General features: G+C 38.6%; 1 protein-coding gene across 1 annotated transcript; it reads right to left on the bottom strand.

Moving 5' to 3' along the window:
- Window positions 1-4,945: 4,945 nt before the first annotated feature.
- On the bottom strand, window positions 4,946-23,349 carry LOC113092592 (opsin-5-like). The gene is made up of 4 exons (XM_026258240.1): window positions 22,950-23,349; window positions 18,353-18,646; window positions 9,632-9,957; window positions 4,946-7,147 (listed from the first exon to the last, which is right to left on the bottom strand). Exons 1-4 carry the CDS (start codon window positions 23,017-23,019, stop codon window positions 6,725-6,727), a joined length of 1,113 nt encoding a protein of 370 aa, XP_026114025.1. The 5' UTR covers window positions 23,020-23,349; the 3' UTR covers window positions 4,946-6,724.
- Window positions 23,350-26,562: the final 3,213 nt, after the last annotated feature.

Below are 26,562 nucleotides of genomic sequence, written 5' to 3'. Positions count from 1 at the left end.
GCTTTAACTAATAAAAATGTAAAACTGGAATGTTAATGCAGCTGCTAAGTGTAAAATTTAACTACTCTTCTGTTCAAAAGTTTGTGGTCAGTAAGATTTTTTTCTCATAAGCTCATCAAGGATGCATTTTAAAAAAATATCAGAATTACGGTAAACTGAAATATTATTGCAAATTTTAAATTCTTTCTGTTTTCATTTATTTTACAGTATAATTTATTCCTGTGATGCAAAGCTGAATTTTCAGCAACATTATTCCAATCTTCGCTGTCACATGACCCTTCAGAAACCATTCAAATATGATGATTTGCTGCTTAAGAAACATTTCTTCTTATTATTATCAATGTTGAAAACAGTTTTGCTGCTTAATACTCTTGTGAAAAATGTGATATTTTTTTTCAGGATTCTTTGATGCATACATTTCAGTAGTACAGCATTTATTTGGAAAGGAAATCTTTTTTTATTATAAATGACAGTACTTTAATATCAGTTTAATGCATACTTGCTGAATAATAATAATAACAAAAAATAAACGTGCTTACCCCATACTTTTAAACACTAACATCTAGTTACGCCGCTATTTTCAATATTGCCTTATTATTAACATCACCCCGCTGTTTTAGGCTCAGATCAAATAACTAACTAAATCCTTCCTAACTAAATTTGAAATCCAAACCTTCAACCAAAGGCCATTTGCTCTTCCAACATAATGAAGATAAATCTGCATCCAGGCGGTTAACTCCTTCAAAGTAGGGTGTAATTAGGACCTGTATAGGTCAGTCGTGCAGATTATTTCCCATGTAATAATCTCTTAGCTAGTGTGTATGAACATGGGATGGTGCGTAGCAGCCTATATGCATACAATAACCTTGATGCAGTGAGGGTGGAAATACTGTGTCTTCTTTGTACTTGTCCATGAATGCATGAATAGATTCTGTTTCAGCTTATGTTAGTTTGCTTGAGGTCTGGAGGTGTTTTTAGTTCCTTTGACTTCTTGCCTGAGTGCTATTAATTGATTATTGAGTGTTAACATGTAATGAGTGTGAGCCGGTGATGGGTGAAGCTGTGGTTATTGAAGCAGACATGAAATCCTTTTAGTGCATGCAAACCGTTTGTTTGTACTGTATCAGATCTCTCAGGTAGATTCGCTGTAGTGTTTGGCATGCCAGTCAGCTTCTTCTGGGATGTGATTTGCCGTACAAGGCAGGGTTTTAATCAGCAGTTCTCAAGGTGGGTCATGAGCCAAATACTGAGCCATGATGAACATGAATATTAAAATGCAGAATTCCTCGAGCAGCGGTGGATATTCTTGACTACATTGAAGAAAGCCTGGAGAAGAACCGACAGGCCTTGTAACCACAGACCAGTCACACTAACATCTCAAAATGCACTTAAGCCCACAGCAAGACAGCAATTCAGGAGTATATTGACTGAGAAAAAGTGGAAAACGTTTGAAGTTCCAATAAATATCACAGCAAGGTGTAATCAGTGTGATATCGGCCCTCTGAGTGGATTGAACGTTTGTATGAAAACGTGTAAAAGCAGTTTTTGATTTTGTCTAAAATGTGTATAGTTTGACATGATGCATTAAAATCAACATTAAAATGTAATGTGGTCACCAGCCCTTTTCTTACATCATCTTTTGCTTTCAAAAATGTTCTCATCAGAGTTAAGCTGTTTTGTAGTTTTATTCCACAATATAAAACACCATAAGTACAGTAACTTAACTTGGATAATGTATGTTATATAGAAAAGTAATAGAAGCTTTAATTCTTGGCTTGATGTGTTCTTATGGAATTATTGTGCAATATGTTGTGCATGATCTTATTGAGCACCATCCGCTTCAGCTTTCAGTAGAAATGAGCATGTAGATGTTGGTTAGTGTGTCTATGTCTATTCTGGCCTAGGTCCATATGAAACTGTAAAGCCTTGTTGATGCTTCCTGTGACTGCCTTTTACCTGATTTTATGATGTTTTGTGATGCACTCCTAAACCATGCTTTGAGTATAACAATGTTCACGTGAAGGATTCTCAGTTAAAGGGTTAATTCACCCAAAAATGAAAATCTGCTGAAAATGTATAAGTCTCTTGTGGTCATCCAAGATTTAGATTAGTTTGTTAATTCATCGGAACAGATTTGGAGAAATTTATGAATTCATTACTTGCTCACCAATTAACTCTTTTTTTCTGACGGCACCCATTCACTTCAGAGCATCCATTGATGGGCAAGTGATATGCTTAATTTCTCAAAATCTTTTCAGATGAAGAAACAAACTCAACAACATCCTGGATGGCCTGAGGGTGAGTAAATCTTCAGCAAAAATTTAAATTTTTGGGTGAACGATTCCTTTTGAAAACAAGTGGTTTTATGCTGGCAATTTCACTAATTTCTTTTTTTGAAAGGAAGTTCACACTTTGGTGTCCATCATCCTAAACGAGAGCGAATCTCAGCAGGCACTAATGAGCACCTGCCAGCATGTTTAGCCCCATGTGTGTCCCCTTCAAAAAACCATGCCTCTAACTTGACATTTCCAAACAAGAGCAAACAAGTATGACAGGAAGTATGATTCGGTCTGACATTTTGTCCATGTCACATGAGCTGTGAGCTTTGCAGAAGCAGCTAGGATAGTCACTCCTGCTGTGGGCCTGTTTATGTTGTTGACAGGTTTATGCAACAGTTTAAAAATATTTTCAAATATTTTCATCTATTCAGTTGTGTGAATATGCTGATAAAATGTCTGACATTAGAATAACAGGTCACACTTTATTTTAAGGTCCAATTCTCATTATTAATAAACCATTTACTATGACTATTGCCTCTATTGATTTTGTAATTTGCTGCTTATTAATAGTTTATAAGGTAGTTGTTAAGTTTAGGATATTGTGTAGGATTATGGATGTCATGCATTATATGTACTTTATAAGCACTAATAAACAACCAATATGTTAATAATAGGCATGCTAATAAGCAACTAGTTATTAGTGAGAATTGGACCCTATACTAAAGTGTTACCGAATAACATTTAGCAAATGTTTTTGTGCCTTTTTTCAATGTGTGTTTTTGTATAAACCTTATTTTTAGGCTTTGATTTTAATCTTATTTTTAGACTTCTATTTTTAGCATTTATCCACATAAAAAAAAAAAAATTGCATAAATATGAGATTTTCATTTGCACAAATTTATGTTATCCAGCTGTATTTACTCAGTGCAACTTATAACATCCAACCTAAAGGATGTTAAGCCAACCCAGTGTTAAAATTCATCTTCAAGAAAACCGCAGTTCTAAGAATCAAGCCTTTGAAAGGCTTTCAGAGGGGATTATGAGAGCTCTCAGGACCGGCCATTAGTCGAGTCCCCAGTGGTGAGTCATTTTAGCTGGATAATGCTGTTATCTGTGGAAGAGCGATGGCTTGAGGTGAGCACACGTGAGTGAGGGTCATCTTCACCGGCGTGAGCTCTGATTGTCATGGTATGTACAGATCCTGGGGCTATGGATTCTGCAGAGAGATTAATCATTCAAATTACCCATGCAGATCTTATTGAAAGTTTGATCTTACAGTATGGGGCTGGGTGATGAGATATTGGTTTGATGCTGTTCTTTATTATGGGTCACCACTCTTTTCTAAGCTGTAACATTTCAATAGATTTTCTGATGTACAGTGAGGGAAGTGCTGACCTTGATGTTTCCATGTAAATCTACATGAATGTGTGTATATATATATATCTTCATGATGCTTAATGATTCATTACCTTTTTACCTAATGTTACCTTCATTACCTTTTTTTGTGAGCGTGTGTCATGTGTCCATTCGTTGACATTTCCCAGCATCCCTGTGCCCATTTGATAAACATTTAGAACCAAGTGTTATGATGTGTGATGTATGATGTGTTACGTGTATGTGTGTGAACTCTGTCATGGCAGATCCAGGTCACTAAAAAGTGAAAATTCCTATTAGTCATGGTTTTTTGTCCTATTTCCTCTTACCTGCTGTGACTGAAATTATAGATGTGACTGAAGGCTTGCTGCAGCCCTCAAAGCACAGTCTTCTGCATTAATGCCAAAAAATTATTAAAACATGTTCCCCTACAGGCAGCTAAAGCTTATGAACACTTTTTATTCAAATATGTTTTTTTTATTTAATATATATATATATATATATATATATATGTGTGTGTGTGTGTGTGTGTGTGTGTGTGCGTGTGTGTGTGTGTGTGTTTGTGTGTGTGTGTGTTATAAAATAAACTGATTTTCTTACACCTGTATCACCAGCATTAGCCAAAAATACTTGTAAATAACGTTTGTGTAGCTTAGTTTCGACAGAAGAATATTTTCATGTACACTGTCTGCATTTGTTCACACAGTAAAATATAATGAGCCTAGATTGTGTGCAAACTTAAATGCCTCAAACCAAATAAATGAAGTGCATTAGTGAAGAAAAAATAAATAATCAGTTTTGTAACCCAATTTAGGGGCTTCTATTACTTTCCATCCTGTAAGTCTTCTGTAAAATCCTAGCAAAAACAGTTCATTATAGTTTATTTTTTCTATAGGAAGTAACATTTTTGGCATGAAAACAGTCACAACATTGGTAATGTTTGATATTTAGTGATATTAATAACAACTTGGTTTATTTAACAATTTCTTTCAATAGACCTAGAACATATATATTGTCACTTGTAAGCTTTGAGCTTAAAGACTTTATAATTTCTTCTTGCTGTCAAAAAGTGTCTAAATTCATGCTGTTTTCTCTGTAAGCTCTGTTTTGAGGAACTCTAACAGAAGTCTGTCTTGTAGACTTCACATGTTTCCACTGAACACAAACATAGTATTAACTGCTGAAATTAGCTGAAATCCAGTCTAAATAAACCAGACAGCATTGCTCTTCTTTTTTAAGTGCCAATTAATTGTTTTTATATCAGGAAAAACAACAACAACAATATTCCATGATGTAATGTTTATTGGAAAAGAATTTGGTGAACATTTTTCAGTGCAGTGAGTATATTTCCATAGTAAAACTTTATCTGATAGGACAAGCATTGCTCCAACTGGGACGTTTCACTGCGTTAAACAACTTTATTGATTATATGTGTTCATCTGGAATCTGAGGCAGTAAGGATTGAACCGTCTCTGATGAGTCCAATTTTCAGCTTTACCCAACACCTGGACGTCTAATGGTTTGATGGAGACCTGGAGAGGCCTACAAGCCACCGTGTCTCGCACCCACTGTGAAATTGGAGGATCAGTAATGATCTGGGGGGTGCTTCAGCAAGGCTGGAATGGGGCACATTCATCTTTGTGAAGGGTACATGAATCAAGCCATGTACAAGGTTGTCCTGGAAGAAAACTAGCTTCCTCCTGCTTGAGGATTGGTTTTTCCAGCAGGACATTCAAGGTGTGGATGGAGGACCACCAGATCGAGACCCTGTCATGGCCAGCCCATTCTCAAGACCTGAACCTCACTGAAAACCTCTGGAATGTGGCCGAATTAATATGAAGTTGTTTTGTTTGCATTATTCGAGGTCCGTTATTTTGACCAGTTGTAATTTTCTGCAAATGAATATACTAAATGACAAATCTTATTTGGAAATTGGGAGAAATGTTGTCAATAGTTTATAGAATAATGTTTATTGAAAATTGTTTTACTCAAACACATACCTATGATAAAAATAGTAAAACCAGAGAAACTGATTATTTTGTAATGCTCTCAAAATTTTTCTCCAGAGCTGTATTTTTATGTTCCTCCCCAGGTAATATGCAGAATAAAAAGTCCTTTTCATAAAAGGATATCATGTGCTTCACAGACAGACAGAGCCTGCAGGGTGAACCACCGCAAACATTCTCATTAATGGTGGAAAACAACCTGTATATCCTACTGCAAAGTGTTGCGCTAATTGTGCTGTTTGAATTGGTATGTTGATTTGACACACTACGGTAACAAAGATCTATAGATGTTATGTGTAATATGTATAATCTATATAAAGATATCAGGGAGCAGAAAGCAAGTCTGTATTAAATTTAGTACATATTTACAATAAAACTAGCAATTACTAAATACAGTAGTACTGTAAAATCACACACACACACACACACACACACACACATACACACACACACACACACACACACACACACACACACACACACACACACACACACACAATTACATTTACAGTGCCTTCATAAACTGAATAAAAACACAGAAAATATTTGACAGCTTAACAACTTAAATTTCACTGTGATGCAACGCCATTATATAACGTAAGGAGACTTGGAATATATTGCATGGATCATATGGACTAGTTTTATGATACTTTAATGTGCTTTTTGGCCGTTAAGGAGTCTGGCAGTATAAATCACCATGCAACTAATAAAAGCATAAGCTTATGCACAATGTCAATGAACCTAAAATATGGGTTCTTACAGGTTTGGAATGACATGAGTGTAAGTAAATCATGACAGAATTTTCATGCCGAACCATTTGAATAAAGATAATTTCTCTTGGAATGTATTCAATGTGTCAACAAAATGACACTTTTTATCATGAAATCCATTAGACAACATCTAAACGCCTCATTTCTAATATCACACAGCCATGCACTATGCCATACAATGATATGGAGTGGTATTGCAGCTGGTGGAATGAAAAAAAGAAACAAATGTTCATTCAAGTGTCCACGGACCACTCTGTGTGCCTTTAACCAGGCAAAAATAACTCAAAAGTTTCCACTAATCAGAGTTCTGTACAGATTCACTCTTAAGAGTGTACATCCCAGATCCTACTGATTTGGCATCAGTTTGATTCTCATTCTCCCTGTTGTTCTCGATTGTTTGTTCTTCTGCTCCAGATTTGGACTTGTTCATGTCACACACGAGGTAGATGGTATTCTCTGGGCTGTTTCTAGCATCAGAAGTACAGCAGATGTTGGATCTCCCACAGAGGTGGCCCAACTGGTTGACTTCTTGTTTAAAGGCCTTGCTGAAGATATAGTAGATGAACGGGTTGTACACAGTGGACGACTTGGCGAACAGACAAGGTAGCATGCTGACCTCAGGAGGGATTGAGTCACTGGGCCGGTAGATGGACCACAGGCTGATGATGCCATATGGTGCCCAGCAGCCAACAAACCCAATGCTGATCAATACAGCGATCTGCAAAAGCAAAGAATAACACATTCAGATCTGTTTTGGTCTATGCTCTTGATCTGTTTGATGTACGTTCTATACACATGTAAAAGTACAAATATGCAGCTTTTCGATTCACAAGATGTTAATTGATGGACTGGAGTGGATTACTTGAGGATTATAGTGATGTTTTTATCAGCTGTTTGGACTCTCACTCGGACGGCACCCATTCACTGCAGATGGATGTAATACTGAATTCCTCCTAATCTGTTCCCATGAAGAAACAAATGTTGGCCTGACAATATTTTACTGTAAAATTACATAAAATATCCCATTAGATCATCGGATAAGGGAACTTACCAGTTCTTATAACATTACATATACAGTATTATAATTTTTTTATTTGACAATTAGATTAGGAAGCAAGCAAGAGAAGATCTCAGTGGAACACACTGACCATCATAAACAACATGGCCTATTTTGTGTTATGCAATGTCTTTGTGAATACATTCTCAATGTGAAATATGAATGAACAACCTTCATATATGACGTGAAGCTTCTGCCTACAGCACCAGTGAAGTGGTCTCACGTAGGAGGAATATTCACAGATAAGAACATTGGAAAAGAAATGATGTGGGTATTGAATCATTTACAGCTCTTGGTTGTTGCTTTGCGAAAGCTCAAGCACATTAGGGATGAATAGAGCTCGGTTTTGAATGTGTTATGTTCACCTGTTATGAAAATCAGATTCTTACTACTGGGAGACATTTTCCTCAGCGTTATAAATCTAGAAATAAAAAAAAATGTTCATGATGGGATTTCTGAAAGAAGCAGCGTTTGAGTGGGGTGGGATGTAAGCATTAGTAACTGAAAGATTGTTGGTTTGTTTGTACAACATCTATTATTTTCTTTCTTCTGTGGAACACAAACAAGCGTTTTTCCATGTCAGGCTTCTCTTTTTCACATATCAACAGCATACAACTAATATTATTCATATATTATTATAGTTTTTGTAATTTTCAATTAGATTTTATTTTTTATATTTTCTGTTTTCATTTAATTTTATTAAACAGATTTTTAATGTTAATATTGGGGGCTGTAATTTTTCAAGATTACATCTTCCTTGGGGAGTCCCACAAGGTTCAAATCTTGATCCAATTATTTTCTCCCTACCGTTGGGTGCTAATTTGTTGGATTGTCATTCCATTGTTATGCTGATGATATGCAGATTTATTTCCCGTAAGTGAGTTAAATTCAAATCCACTTGACACTTTATTACCATGCTTGAACAATGTTAAGGACTGGATGGCTGCTAATTTTTTTAAGTTTAACGAAAATAAAACCGATGTTATTGTGTTTGGCCCTAGAAAGCATGATGTGCTGCAATGCTTGAATGCAACTTCTTTGACTGGATTTGTTAATTCCAATGTAAAACATTTGGGATTTGTTCTGGATAGTGATTTAAAGTTGGACAGACAAATTAACACTGTGGTGAGATATTTTTTTTTTACCTACATGTGTTAGCTAAGACTAAACCATTTCTATCTACTGTAGTTCAGATTTTGAGAGAGCAATTACATCCATTGTCTTTTCTTGAATGGATAATTGTAGTTAACAAAAATATGCCTAGTATCTACATTCAATCTTATCACCTTAAAAGGCAATACGCAGTGTGTGACATCAATAACCAAGGTTTCAATCATGTATTTTGTATATATTATATGGAAACAATACAGTTTTGCACAAGAAAACTTGCACTTGTAAAATTTTGTATTCTGTTGGAAGATGTGTGTAAACTACTTTGGAAACACATAAATGTATAGAAAACAGGCATGCGTCTCAGCAAATCATGTGACTAAATAATTTGCTCAGTTGATTGGCTATTTCTTTCCAAAACTTTTGCTTCTTTGTCTGTGCAAGATTCAAGTGATGATTTAGATTTTCTTGAAAACATGGAATAGAATTGCTTCTTTCTTTGCAATGCTCTGATTTTCTACAAAATGTAATTTAGGATTAGGTTGGAAATGTAGCTGTTTCTGATATGAATGCATCTTGAGGCAGCAAGTTTGAATGCACTAAACCCTGGAAACTATCCTGTGCAAAACATCTATTGTGTTCCACAGAGGAAACAAATTCATATAGATTTGGAACATAAAGAGGGCGAGTAAAAAAATGACAGAATTTAGATTTTTCAGTTAACTTTATTCCTTATATAACCTATACAGGTTGGTCAATATGGATTCTTGTCTGTCTGTGCCTTTTTTATTTAAAATTAAAATATATATTTTAATATGTAAAGAAATATTTAAAGAAGTGTAAAATTGATGATTGGCCGCAATGACCTAACCATAACTAGTTAAAATAACTCAGATAAATGCATCTGCATCTGTATTGCTGTTTTGTACACATCTTGTGTGAGTTATTGAGGATAGCTAGTATCAGCTAGAAAGCTTCAATGCTCTTGGGTTTCATATCACATTTAGATGAATTCAAAATGTACAACAGACTCACCACCATGAGTCGCCGCTGCATCTTTATCATGTTAGGTATGCGGTTGGTGTCGTCCATAGACTTGTAGGTGATGTATAGTTTCACAACTATAGCAGAGTAGCATAAGATGATGATGATGGCTGGGAGGATGAGGTTCATAAGGAAGATGGTAATGACAAAAGACTGGCTATGTTCCTTCATGTCTCTCCAGGCCAGAGTACAAGACAGGCCAAAGGACTCCGGGCCGTATTTTCCCCAGCCAATCAATGGAAAAAGAGCCCAGAGCAGCGCGTACAGCCAAGTGGTCGCCACAAGGATCTTAGCGTTCCTTTTGCTGATTTTCTCTTCTGTGGACAGAAACAGTTAAAGGTATGTAAAGAGAATTTAAATACAAAAGCACTTTTTACATTTTTTTTTTGTATTTTATTTACTTAAAGGTGCCATAGAATGCTAAATAATTTTTATAAGGTGTTTGAACAAAGTTGTGTGGCCGCAGTGTGTGAAAACAACCAGCCTATAATGGTAAAAGTCCACCCACTCATTGTTTTATAATCCCAATAAATCATAAACAGTCTCTCCACACTAGAAGTTCCAGATTTCTCAATACTATGACGACATAGCTGGTGAAAGTCCCGCCCACTTGTGATGCTCTGTGTCATATTAACATATATGCAGCCTTGAGTGAGAAGCTGCGGTCTGCCATTACTGTTCTCTTGCTGTAGCTGCTGGAGGTACAAGGTCAGCGCCAAAGAAACATTAGAAGTGTCGTGTGTTGGGATGCACCAACTAACATAGGAGTCTCCATAGACCGCAGAAATGTCTGGGAAAAAAATGGAAAAGTCCTATACATTTGTGCTAACATTTTAAACTGGACTGCCTCACAAATGAGGGTCAGTTCAGCGCTGGAGTTGTGCAACAATTGCTTCTGAAAAGAGTGATCGATAGTAATGTTTTGTGTGCAAACAAACAGACTACGGACAAAATAAGCATCACGCATTATATTTTGTTTTCCAAAAAAGCTTCTTGGTTCTCTGTAAGGCTAATGTTGCTAAAGCTACCATTGTCTCTGTGTGTTTACTAATGCTGCCTTAATGTGCTACCAGAATGATTGTAAATAGGAATGTGGTAGTTAAAAATTGCATTTGGAAGGAATGTGAGGTCAGTAACACAGTCACCACCAGTTAAACCATAACACCGGTATGCCTGCGAGCATGAGCTTTTGAAGTCTGCTCTGCACTCGTCTGAAAAGGGAGGTGGGAGCAACAGCTCATTTTCATTTAAAGGGGACAAACAGTCTATCCCTAGTCTATACTAGACTAACTGAGACTTGTCATGGCACTTGTATACTGTTGTTGTTCTCTTGTTGACCTGACTGCTTCTATTGTTCTCATTTGTAAGTCGCTTTGGATAAAAGTGTCTGCTAAATGATTAAATGTAAATGTAAATGTAAACACAAATGAAAGCAAGTTTTGGCTCATACCTTAAAAGTGGCAATTTCAACAAGCTATTAAAAATAATCTGTGGGATATTTTGAGATAAAACTTCATATACACAATCTGGGGACATCAGAGAACAATTTAAAATATTGTATCAATGCAGTCTATGGCACCTTTAAGAATAAATAAAAATAATCTGGTTTTATATGACAGTTTGTCTCCCTCTTTCTTATTTATGAGCTGCTTTTTGAGTTCAAATTGCCTGATAAACATTCAGTCTGCTCACAAAGAGCCATATTTTTGTGTTTGTCTCCAATAAAGGAGCAAGTGAATGAACCCATTTGGGTTGGTTGAGGCTACAGTGTCAAACAATGTAAATAATTAAATCAATATTTCTAATTTTATTCAAATGTATATTTTACCAAAGTATATCAAATGTTAGGCCATGAGTAATTTAACAATATTTTTTGTGATGAGTATATATTTTTTTATTTGATTACATTTGGCCATATGACCCACATTGTTTTCTGTGATTCAGTATTTCCCCATTTTTTTATTTTTTATTTAATGTATTAATTTAAATGTATAAATTTTCATAGGTACTCTAGATAATTTAATTGTACATTAGATGCTCTGACATTTACCTTTCTAATGGAATAATTGCAAAACTTGATTAAAGCTTAAAACTTCCTCTGTAGCACATATATACTGTAGGTGGTCTTTTCCCAGAAAACCAGGGATTGTGTGCTTTTCCAGATTATAGATGCACAAACAAACGTCTGACACTAAATGAACACAAACAAAAAAAAAAAAAATCTGGGTTATTTCCCTACGGAGTAGTTATTCCCATGCTAAGTTTCATTTCAATAATTCAGTGTTTGTCTCCCGGCATGAGTCAGCCAAAAATCTCTATTAAGTTAGCTTTACTGAACTGTCATGTTGAGTTTGTATGCAAATGACAACTATCTGCTGTAACAGAGCTCCCCATCAGCTCTCAGCAAGAACATGACCTCTTACAGAGATGAAACCAGACCACTCACCATTCAAGGATACCGAAACCTTGCTTTGCCTGTAATATAGTTAAATAAATTAGAAGTGATTTGGCTGTTTACATAACCTATTCAGAAGATATCAGATGTGATATACTTATGAACGCTCATTTGCTTTCATTGCTGGGGTGTTGAAACAGCAGGAGAAAACATACAGTACATTTGTGTTTATAAGTGCTGCTACAATTATCTTCGTTGAAATAAATGTTAATTATTTAGATATGAACATTTTTAAAACAAATTAAATTGATTAAAAAGTCGATCTTAGCTTTTCTATAAGCCCTATAGTTTTCTGACTTAAATATTTTTTTTTTTTAGTTTGTACAGGCATACTGAATTGCCGTCCCTGTTGCCCTTTGCAACAATTTGTGGCATAATGTTGAGTATCACAATAAATATTTCAACTCATGGAAGTGAATGTGGCCAATGTTTGGAAGATTTAAAAGCAGAAATAGAAGGTTTATAATTACATAAAAGCACTTGCCTTAATTTGCCTTAAAATGTGTTATTTGAGCTGAAAACTGTATAAATAATCATATTTGTTTTAGAGTTTATGGTGTTGCATTGTAAAACTGCATATAACTACACTAAAATAGTAACATATAAAACGTCCCTAGGTTACGTATGTAACCCTAGTTCCTCGAGGGAACGAGACGCTGCGTCGAGCGCTTTTGGGGAACGCCTTTGGCAAGAACAACTCTGAATATCGTGTGCAATCAGTCCAATGGAAGAGCGTGGCGTCACGGGCGGGGTGACGCAGCGACCAGGAAGCTATAAAGGCACCTGCCACACAGCTGACTTCAGCTTCGAGTAGGGAAGCAAGCGCAGGCAGGGTGCCGGGAGTATGGCTCTGCGACGCAGCGTCTCGTTCCCTCGAGGAACTAGGGTTACATACGTAACCTAGGGACGTTCCTCTTTGGGAACTCGAGCTGCGTCGAGCGCTTTTGGGGAACGATGTGCCAACGCTGCCAGACTACCAAACCCCTGCCTAGTGTGTATCCGAAGAGCACAGCTAAGGCGAGAGGACAGAAGAGCCAGGAGCGGCCTGCATATCAAGATTGTAAAATCTGGCGAATGTAGAGGGCGTGGACCACCCCGCAGCGTTGCAGATGTCCAAGAGGGACACACCTGCTAGAAAGGCCTTAGAGGCAGCCATACTCCGTGTAGAGTGAGCCTTGGCTCCCAAAGAAAGGGGAAGACCAGAGGACTCATAGGACTCGTTGATAGCCTCGACTATCCAACGACTAAGGGTCTGCTTAGAGGCAGGGGAACCCTTTTTAGGAGGACCGTAGCAAACAAGCAATTGGTCAGGTTTTCTCCACAGCAGCTCTGTGGACGTATGTGTCCAGTCCTCGAACTGGACTCATACAGTTTAGCTTCACCTGGTCTGGCTCCCGAAAGGGAGGAGGACAGAAGGCCTGCAGTACTATGGGTTGTGGCGTAACAGAGGGAACTTTAGGAATGTAACCCGCTCGAGGGTATAAAAATGCTTTGGCCATACCAGGGGCAAAGTCTAAGTAGGTAGGGGCCACCGAGGGGGCCTGACAGTAATATTCATGAATCGGCTCAAATGGAGCTTTACAAAGAGCCTCTAACACCACAACCAAGTCCCAGGGGGAACACGGGACCGTACTGGAGGTCTCAGCCTCAGCGCACCGTGGAGGAAACGTGTAACTAGGGGGGTGTCTACCCACTGACTGACCATTGAAAGGGACGTGGTAAGCAGCTATGACCGCCACGTACACCTTTAAGGTGGAGTGAGTTAACCCCGCAGAGAGCCTAGCTTGGAGAAACTCCAGAACTGTACCAACTGGGCAGTTAGCAGGGTCAAGCTGGCGGTCTCTGCACCATGAGGAGAAGGGTTTCAACCTCAGGGCGTACAGTTTCCTCGTAGAGGGAGCTCTGGATTGGAGTGTGGGGGTCTCAACAACCTCGGTTGGGAGACTGGAAACTGTGAGCTGTGCCCCCTCAGGGGCTACACAGACAACTTCCACAACTCCGGGCGAGGGTGAATATTTTGCCCTACGCCTGAGAGAGCAGATCTGTCCTGATCGGAATCACCCATGGAGAGCCGTCGAGGAGAGATTAGATCTGCGAGCCATACTGGGCTCGGCCAGAACGGGGCTACTAACAACAGACGGACCCCGTCCCGGCGTACTCTCGCCAGAACTCCCGGGAGCAGAGCGATAGGGGGAAAAGCGTACGGACGAAGCCTCGGCCAGGTCTGTACCATAGCGTCCAGTCCCAAAGGAGCTGGATGAACTAGAGAGAAACAGAGGGGACATTGCGATATCTCTTGAGTCGCAAAGAGGTCCAAAAACTCTCCATATCTACTTCACCTTAGGGTGAAGCCCCCGGGTCTCGACCCCTGTCTCGACAGTATGTCTGCTCCCACAGTCAATCTCCCAGGAATATACACTACTCCGAACGAGAGGAGTTTGTCCTGGGACCACAGAAGGATCTGGTGTGCCAGCTTGTACAAGGGGCACGGATGCCGATCTCTCTGGTGACTGATATAAGAGATCGCCAATGTGTTGTCGGTGCGCACCAACACATGGTGACCTCTCAGGTCTGGGAGGAAATATTTCAATGATCGATGCACAGGTAGCATCTTTAGACAACTGGTATGCCATGTCAGATGGCGACCGCTCCACAGACCGCGGGCAGGGTGGCCACTCATGACCGCACCCCAACCGGTGAGGGACGCGTCTGTCGCTAGCGTTACACGGCGACCAAGAGCTCCCAACACCGGGCCCTGATTCAAGAACCAAGGTTTCTTCCATATGTCTAAGGCACGAAGGCATCGCCGCGTGACCTGAATAGTTCGGAAAGGATTTCCCCTCGGGGAAAACCCCTTGGTCTTGAGCCACCACTGAAGGGGCCTCATGTGCAGGAGACCAAAAGGTATCACGTTGGACGCAGCTGCCATGAGCCCTAACAGTCTCTGAAACTGCTTCACAGTGAGTGACTGGCCTTCTTTGACTCTCTTGACTGATGTGAGGATCGACTCGATCCGAGCAGGAGACATACGTGCCTGCATCGTGGTCGAATCCCATACTACGCCTAGATAGGTGGTTCTCTAAAGTGGAGAAAGTACACTCTTCTTGGCATTCAGTCTCAAACCCAGCTCCCCCATATGGGCGAGAACGACACCTCGATGTCGAACCGCCATCTGCTCTGATTGAGCTAGAATCAACCAATCGTCGATATAATTTAGAATGCGGATGCCCTGCATACGGAGGGATACCAGAGCCGCATCTACACATTACGTGAACGTGCGGGGTGAAAGTGCAAGGCCAAAGGGAAGTACTCGATATTGGTAGGCTTTGCCCCTGAAAGCGAACCTCAGAGACTTCCTGTGTTGTGGAAGGATGGATATGTGGAAGTATGCGTCTTTGAGATCTATTGTGACAAACCAGTCCTCGGATCTGATTTGAGCTACATCCTGTTTGACAGTGAGCATTTTGAACTTCAGTGACATAACTGAGAGGTTTAGATGACATAAGTCTAAGATCGGACGCAACCCCCCATCCTTCTTTGGAACTATGAAATACCGGTTGTAAAACCCGGATTCCCTGTCTAGAGGAGGGACCACCTCGATGGCCGCCTTCCTTATTAGGGTATTCACTTCTTGTTCCATCACCAGAGCCTGCTGGGGGCCGACTACTGTCGATGTAACCCCATTGAATGTCGGCGGTGGATGGCCGAACTGAATGCGATAGCCTCTTTCTACCGTGTGCAGGACCCATTGAGATACATTTGGCAGTAGTTTTCACGCTGCTAACTGATGTACTAAGGGAATCAGTCCCTCGAGACTGACCTCTGGTGTAAGAGGCCCCCGAAGGGGCGGCGAGCGTCTCAGCTCCGCTACGCTCACGAGCGGAAATAACTGAGAGCAGTGCTCGCTGGAAGCGGCTGCACCCTGAAACTCTGGCAGGGTTGGCAGACCCACCTCCCGAGGGCACTGAGGTGAGACAGGCACCGTATAATGAGGTGGACACCGCTCTACCCCAGTAGGGGCCGCCCTCTGTAGTCGTGACTGAAATGCGTCATGACTTCTTGGCCGTGGACCTCCCAGCCTGACATCTTAGATTAGGCTGAGAAGTCGTCGGCCCAGAGCTTTGCTCTGTCTGTACATGGAGGGGCAGCTCCCGCCCAGCAGTCCCTCCAGTACATCTAACTTCACATGTTCAATAACTGTCATTATATTCCTCAGAATTTAATGCAATCAAACAATCAGACAAGTAAACACGGTCTGGATTGTGATACAATTCACATTGAAGTGATATATTGAACTTCTTGAAGTTAGATAACGGTCATTAGATTCCTCAGAATCAAATGAAATTCAACAATCAGACAAGTAAACACGGTCTAGATTGAGATAAAGTACACATTGAAGTGCTGACTTCTCAAAGTCATTATATTTTAAACAATCAGACAAGTAAACACGGTCTAGATTGGGATAAGGTACACATTGAAGTGCTGACTTCTCAAAGTCATTATATTTCTTAGAATTTTTAAACAATCAGACAAGTAAACACGGTCTGGATTGTGATACAATACACATTGAAGTGATATATTAACTTTTCAGTTATTAAATTTCGTAGAATTTAATGAAATCAAAACAATCAGACAAGTGAACACGGTCTAGATTGTGACAAAGTACACATTGAAGTGATAGAACTAACTCCTACTTTTTTTAAATGGAGTTTAAACAACCAGACAAGCGGTCGGGTATGGAAAATTCACATCAAAACTGAAAATGATGTAATACACGCGTTGCCTCGACAGCGCGCGAATAATTAGTCACACAAACAATATTAATCCCCTCGGAGACTTAAATAGCTGCTTGTATAATGTTAGGCATAACACAGTTTATTGTATATGCTTATGCAACTTTATGTTTGTGCAACTAAAAGCTCGCCGACGCCCTCCGTATCAATCTCCTCGGAGAAAGAAAGGTGGAGCGTCAAGCCCGATGCTCGGGGGGGAAGAACCGAAGCTCGGGCTTCCGAATCCCGGAATCAGGCAGATCTGATGGGTAAGGTAGGAGATAAGGACGTGCCCGTCTCCATTCCCTCCAACAGATCGATCTGCGAACCCAACGAATGCCGGCGCCGTTCCGCCTCGGCGAAAACGGGACCGGTATCGCGAGGAACGCTGGCGAAGGCTCTCTCCTCGAAGAGAGCCCTCCGGGATCGAAGCGTACACAACGGCCGGGCAGTCGGCTCCCTCGAGAGCCGACTCAGCGTGCTTCGATCCCAGGCAAACCACGCATAGACTGTTTGTATCCCCACTCGTGATGTACGTGGGCAGGGAGGAACAAACAATCCATAGCGCAATCTGGAATCGCCCTCCAATTGTCGTGTCTTTGCTTTGCTCTTAGGCATTATGTTGTTTATTGGGACAGACAACAATAAATAAGACTCACAAGACAGACTTTAGACATGCACACACAGAGCGCTTGCTGAAAGACGCGAAGCTGAAGTCAGCTGTGTGGCAGGTGCCTTTATAGCTTCCTGGTCGCTGCGTCACCCCGCCCGTGACGCCACGCTCTTCCATTGGACTGATTGCACACGATATTCAGAGTTGTTCTTGCCAAAGGCGTTCCCCAAAAGCGCTCGACGCAGCTCGAGTTCCCGAAGAGGAACTATGTTTACACCCCTATTGTTTGCGTGTCATGGCTACACTATTGAAAGAGTCATATAGTTTTAACAATTACTTCCACTGTAAACACAGATTTTAATTGGAAATATTTGTTTTGTTGTTATCAGTATAATCAAAAATACGTATGATTAAGCTTAAATTGTACTGGAATATTCATTTATTACTTAAAGATATTTACAGGATTCTCTTCATCTTATAAGAACAGATTTGAAAAGTCAAAAGATAACATGCAACAACTGTGTTCAATTACATTTTGGAAAGTTATATGTTTGGGGTCCTGTTTTGGAGACCTGCGATGTGTTTTGCTAGGGTCAAAGTGACCCCAAACAGCTTGCCTACTTTTTGTCACAACAGAGGGAAAAGGCTTCAATAATATATGTAAACTGAATCTGATTACCGAACATATTTAAAAATTGTTAACTACTGCTATTCTGAAACATTCATCATTGTCATTCTAAACAGATTATTAATATGGTAAGAAAAGGCAGTTCCATGTTATCTCAGGAGCATTGAGGTTGTACCACTCATTAGAAATCCATGCAGGAGTCAGAATAGAAATAGGTTCAAGGATAGAGCCAAGAGGAACTCACTGGGTGACTGGAGCGTTAAAGACACGATGAAGCGAACAATAGCCATAATTGTTAGGGTCATAATGCTAGCTGCTCCAAAGAAAAATCCCATCAGGCCGTAGTACACACAGGTGATGTCTCCCCCTATCCAATGGTGGTTCCACGCTGAGGCTACAGCCAGCGGGTACATGGTGACAGCGGCTCCCATATCTGTCACAGCAAGATTCACACTCAGAATCTCAGGAGGCTTCATGTGGTTCGACCGCTTGTATGCCATCACAAGAACCATCAAATTCCCCGCAATGGAAAGAATTGCTGCATGCGAAAGATAAAAAGAAGACATACAAAGAATTAGGTGTTTATTCCTGTGATGTTTTTCAGCATCATTACTTCAATCTTTAGTGTCAATCGATCCTCCAGAAATCATTGAGGTGAGGTGCTCAATAAACATTTAATCTTATTATTAATGTTGAAAACTGTTGTGTTGAATTTTTTTTAACAGAGTAAAAGTGTTAATTAAAAAAAACACACTAATTACTGACCCTGAACTTTTGAATGATAATGTCTGTGAAGCTATGACCCATGCCGTTTCGTGTAACTAAATAATTACATTTGTAATTCTCAATTAGTCACCTGCTGCATTGTGTGCTCAAATATTTTGTGAATATGAAGCTGTTGTCAAGTCTTATGATCTCATCATTCTCACATATAATAAAAAAGGTCATATAAATTTAATCCATATATTAAATAAACATTTTATTTACTGTTTTTGATTTTGAGATAATGACTGGCTAACACTACCCCCTATAGAAAATCAGTGTAAAATATGTTTACATTCATTTTATTTATATTTTTTAATGTTTATATAAATGTATAGTTTCCATTGCATGCATTTGCCAGATGGTTTTATCCAGAGTGGTATGGATTGCATAAAAAAAAATATATATTTTTTTTTCTAGTCCAAACCCTGTGTTTTTGGCTTTATTAGTCTCCTTTTAATCAGCAGGTCATATTATTTAGTGTTTTTGAGAAAATGTTGAGATCAAATCCTAAAGACAAATTCTTCCAGTAGTCTTAACCCCATGTTTCAAACAGTCTCTGCTTTCCTTTCTTTGTGTCTCTGCCTCACTTTTATCTACGTAATCTGTAATATTGCCTCCTCCGTAACCTTCTAGTTTGTCCTTCAGCAATATGCTGTTTCACAAAGAGTTGTCAAGATGCTTCTTCTACAATTCACGATAGTCCATTCATAAACCATGGAGCTTTAGACTGCATTTTTTGCAGTATATAATAGCTTTAAGACTTACATTTATTGTAAGCTTTTGGCAGACACTTTATATGAATCGTTAAGGAATCTAACCCATGGGAATTAACCCCATGACCTTGAGGTTACTAGCTTCACTACAGTTGAAGCTATAAAGACAAATTAGAATATGCTATACACAACAATCAATCAAGATCTAATGGAGTAAATGATGCATAACATGTCAGGAACATATTTCACACCAAAAATAAAAGAAAATAATTTATATTATGCTTAAAGAAACAAATAGCCTATTGACATTTTTATCATTAATATTTTCTTTCATATTTTAGATTTATTTTTTTTTATTTTTTTTGCATTTCCTGATTGATTCTCATTTCTGTAGTGTAATAAAATTAAATTTTCATGACGACACAAAAAAAGATTTATCATTTGTAAATCATTGTAGTATTTTCATGCTTATTTAAATAAATTGAAATCTATTACTGCATTTTACAGTTCCAACTGAGAATCTTAAATGCAAGACCCACAACCTTAACAATCTCATTAGAAATGAGTCGTATCAAGTTTTAGGTTGGTTTCAATTCCAAACCCACATGCTGTATCATCTAACATGACATGAAATGAAAGAGAAACTATTTAAAGTTGTTGAATGTTACATTTTACTAGCATTATCAGGTTTGATCTGTGCTGCACTGAAAATCCTTCATCCAGGTTATCTGCTAGATTATGTGGATTACATTTAATACAAGCCATCTGTAGTCTTATGTTTGAAAGCATTACAAGTGAATATACATGATCTCCCTGCAGCTGAAAACAGAGGCATTTGTCTCTAAATTAAACAATACCAATATCTGCTCCTCTAAAATTATTAACTTCCATGCTCCTTCTGCCAGCTGCATCAAAGGTTTATCAAGCAGTTGCAAAGACCTTTTCTCAAAGCAACCAAATGAAACGCTACATCAGTGTGAAAGCACTTTGAAGAAGGATTTCTATGTAAATTCCATGTCTCCCTGTGCCATTTACAACACGATTTTGTAAAGTAAAATTGGACTCTGAACCATAGAAAATTGGAAAAGACTTGAGTGGCACATGCTATCTGCTCTGGTGACCTGGAGGTCTCGAAGGATATGGCTTGTTTTTGAAAAGAGTATGTCAACAGTGGTTGTGCAAAGAAAATAGAGACCCAGTATCAGTCTCTTCATCCTTGGAATAATAATGATTACTCTATCCTCAGACAAACATGATTTTCTCTTGCCTCAGGCACAACTGCATCTTTCACAGTTAAACCTATCTACTGATCAGCTAAAATAACCTTGGTCTCTTTACAACTCGTTATACTCAGATTACTGTACCTTGAAATCCATGACACAACTCTTAAATTCTCAATATAAATACTAAATGAATGATTGAAATTAATGAATACTGTTGATGACAAAGAATGGGAGAGAATGAGAGGATGCCTACATTTATTCAACACTGTCATCCACTGCAAACTGCTCAGAAAACTCCAAAAGATTGGGCCCCTACAGATTGTCCACCATCACTCTGAGCACAGGTACACCACAGGGGTATGTGCTCTGTCCAGTACTCCCTCTTCACCCGCGACTGTGTTCCTACATTTGACACTAATACCATATTAAAGTTTGCAGATGACATGACTTTAGTGGGGCTGATCACAAGATAAAGAACCTAGAGGACTGGTGTTTGAGGAATAACCTGTCTGTGTGTGAATACTGGGAAGACCAAGGAGCTCATCATTGACTTCAGGAATTCCCGGAATCAGAATTATGCTCCGGTTATGCTTCATCAGTGGAGAGAGGGTGGAGAGGGCTCCCAGCATTTATTTTTTATGCGTTCAGATCACAGAAGACCTAAACGGACCACTAACACCTCTGCAAGTATTTCCTGAGAACAGTGAAAAAAGACAGACTGGCACAAGAACTGCTGGCAACCTTTTACCGCTGCTCTATAGAGAGCATCAAAACTGTATCTTAGCGTGCTATCTCAGCTGCACTGCAGCGGACAGGAGAGTGCTTCAGCATGTTTACTCCAGCTCACAAAGGATCATTGGGACTCAACTCCCAGTGCTGGAGGACAGAACACGGTGTCTCAGGAAGGCAACAAACATCTGTAAGGACTTCATACATCCTGGCCATGACCTCTCTGAACTGCTGTCATCAGGCAGGCATCATAAAGCAATTTATGCTCGAACTACCCGATTTAACAGTTTTCCCCCAGATCTACGAATGCTCTCTATCAAACCTGAACTCTCAATATCCACACTATCTGCCAACATGTACTACTGTTTACATACAGTCTAGTATATATAACAGTGAACACTGCTGACAATTCAGGAACATCTTGCACTTCCAACTTTATAATAGTACATTGCTGCTATCAGTACCATTTATACTGCTCACTATGTATATGTTGTTTTTAAATAACTTTTCTATGTGCAATATTACGAGTACTGTACTAATCTCACTTTATTACACTATACAGTCGCTGTTCTACTGTTTAGGTTTAGAATGTTTATGCTGTTTATAATGTTTATGTTTCTTTTATCTATTTATTTATTACTTATTATTCTCTACTTGTTATCAGGTGTCTTAAAGAGCTGCTAACACTATTTATGGTATAGGGGAGGCCAGGGCAAAAAAAATTAAAAATACAAAAAGGCAGCAAATGAAAAACAATTGTTGCCCCGAAAAAAGAAAGTTCACTGAACACACCATAATCTATAGTAGAGCATGTGGTCACAGAGGAAACTACCATTAAAATATAAACAATAACTTGATTTCCAGATCAATTAGTGAATTAAATGAATGATAGGGAGAATAAGAGGATGCATATTTTTTTTTTAAGATAAGTTCAGAAGTTCAAGTTAACGCACAAAAATATAATGTGATTGTTCTGGACAATAAACATTTGATTTAAGACATTGCATAAACTTGGATTAGAACTTAAAATGAATGTGACAACTTGGCTCAAATTTACATTAATGAAGGAATACCATGATAAGTCCACCTTCATGATGTATTTTACTTTTTTTATTTTTTTGCTTGTATACCTAAAAAGTGTGATATAGAAGGTTTACACTGTAAAAAGTGGCAATCTGCAATTGTAGGCTAACCTACCTGTTTTTTTGTTAGTATAAATAAACGTAGGTTCAATGATGATAAGATTTTCTTTTTCTTTAAAAAGTATTTTATTTAGATCTTACCCCCTTTTTCAGTGTAGTTTGGAGGAGAGTTTCAGTAGCCTATCCATTTGGAAAGAGACGAACTCAATTTTACTCACTAGAATCGGTAAGGGGGGGAAAAGTTGGAGGATCTAGTAACTCAATCTTACCAATGAGCAGCAGGAACGCACCAACTACATAATCCACAGCGGGTGATAGTTTGGAGGAATAAATATCCATGAGGACAAGTGAGATCTTCGACAGGACAAGAAGTTGTTAATTCACCGAGATAAACGCGCTCGACATGGATCGTTGCGCTTCGGAAATAAGTTACCGAAAATATACGCGCCGCGAAATTCCGCTGGAACAAGAAGCTATAGATGATCCACACCGCTGTCAGCTGTCAGAAACATCTAGCGTCCAAGAGAGAGAAAAGAACGCGATTAAATGAAGTCCGCACCTCAATAACAGACCGACAGGATGAAGCTGTGGCGTTTTCTGCGCTCAATAACGAGTAAAACACAAGAACTCCCCATGAGAGGTTACCGGTGCGCGCTGGACGCCCTCAACCCTGCCTCTAATAGAACATCTCTACAAGAGTGCGCTCCAGAGAATTCATCAACAGGAGGGGCTTTGTGATGACTTCAGCCCGCCGACAGACAGACAGACAGACAGAAAGACACACAGACAGACAGACAGATAGATAGATAGATAGATAGATAGATAGATAGATAGATAGATAGATAGATAGATAGATAGATAGATAGATAGATAGATAGATAGATAGATAGATAGATAGATAGACGTGTATATACATATACAGTTTAAAATGTCTGTTTAAATCAAATGAGATTGTGAGGAGTCTTAAACCTGAGGTAAGAGTTTAGAAAGTTTAGAGTTAGAAACATTTTAATGGTGGATCTTTTTTTTTATTGTTATTACAAACACAAATATTTTTGCTTCACAAGACATTAACTGATGGGCTGGAGTCATGTGGAATACTTGTGGATTATTGTCACTGTACAACAGCCATAAAGATCCATAAAGATCAGCAGAGGATCTATTCTGCACGTGTGCACAGCAGAAATTAAACAAATGCTCTGAGGAAATTCATAATTAAAGCTGTGTTTTTCATCTGAATCTCACCTTTATTTCTTCAGCTGGTTCTTCTGCAGCATTGAAACAGTTCACTGAAAAATTAAAAAGTGCTGGAAAAGTACTCACCCTCAGGCCATCAAAGATGTAGATGAGTTTGTTTGTTCATTGGAACAGATTTGGAGAAATTTAGCATTATATCACTTTCTTACCAGGGGATCCTCTTCAGTGAATGGGTGCCGTCACATCTCCGATTTCTCTACCTGTGGTAGGATGTGTTTCAACCTTTCTTTGTTCTCCAATATGCAGTCCTATTCCTCCTTTGCATATGATTTTTGTTTTGTCCTTTCTCATGACACATTTGCGTAACTCAATCAGAGTTTGGATTATTCATAACTCTCATCTCTGAAATCATGTGTAACTTAAAACAGTATCTATACTAATTAACTGGATTTACCATCTTACATCTGGTGTTATGCAAGTATGCAATTTGATTTTTGAAACACTAATCATGAGCCTTCAGAAAACTACAAAATAGTTTTAGCCAAATGTTGAATTCCAGATGTCATTTTAATCAGTTTTATAGTGTGTGGTTGCATTTATTAAATACATTCAAGAATTGACATTAAAGGAGGTGCATACATTAATAAAGTTTAGAAAAGTGGCACCTATAGACCTTCTGTAGCTCTGCCCCCTTTCAGCACTGTGTGTTCACCGACAATGTGAAGGTAAGGTTGTATGAATTATGAACCACTCTGTTTAAAAGGGTCCCGGTCTACTGACATTTGTTATGACATCTGCTTTGAATGTTATAATGCTCATGATAACTTCCATTAACTCTACAATAAGTAAATCCACTTCAGTTAATTACTCTTCAACAGTGATACTACACAGCTACCACAAAAGTTCAAAGTCAGAAATCTAAAGATGGCTGTGCATTTGTTTCTCTCACAAATAAGGTCTATAAAGGTAATAAAAAACAGGTAATAATCATATTGATAATAAATGCTCCATTTTAAATGGATCGTTAGTAATGTAGTATGGGAAAAAATAAATTCTATGAAAGTTAATGGCCACTGATAACTGCTTGGTTACCAACACAACAAAATATAATCTTTTGAGTTGTGCAGAAGAAAGAAACTCATGCAGGTTTGGAACCACTTAAGAGTGAGTAAATGATGAGAGAATTTTTCATTTTTGGGTGAGCTTATCTTTAAAGGGACTAATGTCATAATGGGAAAGTGATATTCTGTCATTGCTTACAGGTTTGGGATTACTTTAAAATTTTTATCAGGCTTCAGGATGTAATAGAAATGAATACCCTAGACTATATTGGACTAATCACTTAATATGCTAGATTGCTCCCAAATGTGGTTTGAGTAATCAGATCATGTGAAAAGCACTGAAATTACCAAGTGGCTAGACAGTGTCTTTCCTTGTGATTAAGATCTCTGGGAAAATCTTATCAGATCATGGATCTGTCAACCTTTCCTCTATGAAAGTGATTTAAAGCTCTGAAAGTTTCACAGAGCTCAGCTTTAATTGTATTAGTGTTATGGCCAATGCAAATTGGCTATGCTGTATGTAGCACTTCACTTCAATCTCAATGGGAAGATGTGCTACAGTATAATTGTTACACTTAAGATAAATGGCTCAATCAATGGCTGATGTGGGTTGAGGTTTTTAGACACAATTATTTCTGCGATTCTGTTTGATGATGCTGGTGATGACGCTATAGTGTCAGTGTCAGATGCTAGTGCTTCTCTGATGATAGTTAAGATGGGAATGGAAAGCTGCTGGTGTTGTGCTGAATTCTGCACCTCTGCCAGATTACTTCTCCCTTCACTGAAGTCACTACCTGATTGCCTAATCCTAACTCCACGTCTACTCCTAAACCTACCAATACCAGGGGGTTATAATCTGGCAGGGGTGCAGAATTTGGCACAACACAGGGATGAGTTTCCTATGTTAACTGGTCATTACTGCTCTCTAATTCTAAAGTCACTCCTGCTGACAACTCAGAAATCCCACAAAGAGTGAAAACTCAGTAGTGGTCTTATGAAAAATGATGGCTGGGAAGCCAATGACCTAAGCCAATGACCAAATTGTATATGTTAATTTCCAAAAATTAAGATATATAATTTTGATGACTACATATGATAATTTTTTTTATTTAATATATAAGTAAATATGATTAGTACTGTGAAAAAAAAAAATATATATATATATATATATATATATATATTTAAATGATACATGTTATTGCACTCTTTTAGATTTTACAATTATTTTGTATTTCATATTTTTCAATTTAATCTTGTTTTAAATATTTGTGATTGTGTGGGACAAGTTGAAAACAGTAACATACATAAAAGGCATTTGCAGTGTAGCACAACTAATTTAATGTTTAAATGTTTTCAAGTTGTATTAATGTGCTGATAAAAAGTGATCACAACTGAAGGAAACACCAAAAAAGGAAAACAATGTGGCTTTATTAGGTTTCAAAGAACTCTGTCCAACAGCAAGGTAGCATCTGTTCTCTATAATTTGACATGGTGAGCATGACTTTTTTAATTGAGGTCTCAATGGGGTGTTTGTCTTGAAGGAGTCCTGCAAACTGCCATTAACAGGATCCTTTCAATCTGTGTACATCACCTGATGTTCAGCCCCTTTCACCAGTAATTACAG

This window comes from Carassius auratus, unplaced genomic scaffold (genome assembly GCF_003368295.1).
Source record: "Carassius auratus strain Wakin unplaced genomic scaffold, ASM336829v1 scaf_tig00214657, whole genome shotgun sequence".
NCBI lineage: Eukaryota > Metazoa > Chordata > Actinopteri > Cypriniformes > Cyprinidae > Carassius > Carassius auratus.
The sequence above is the reverse complement of the archived record's forward strand: the minus strand, read 5'-3'. Positions and strand labels throughout refer to the sequence as shown.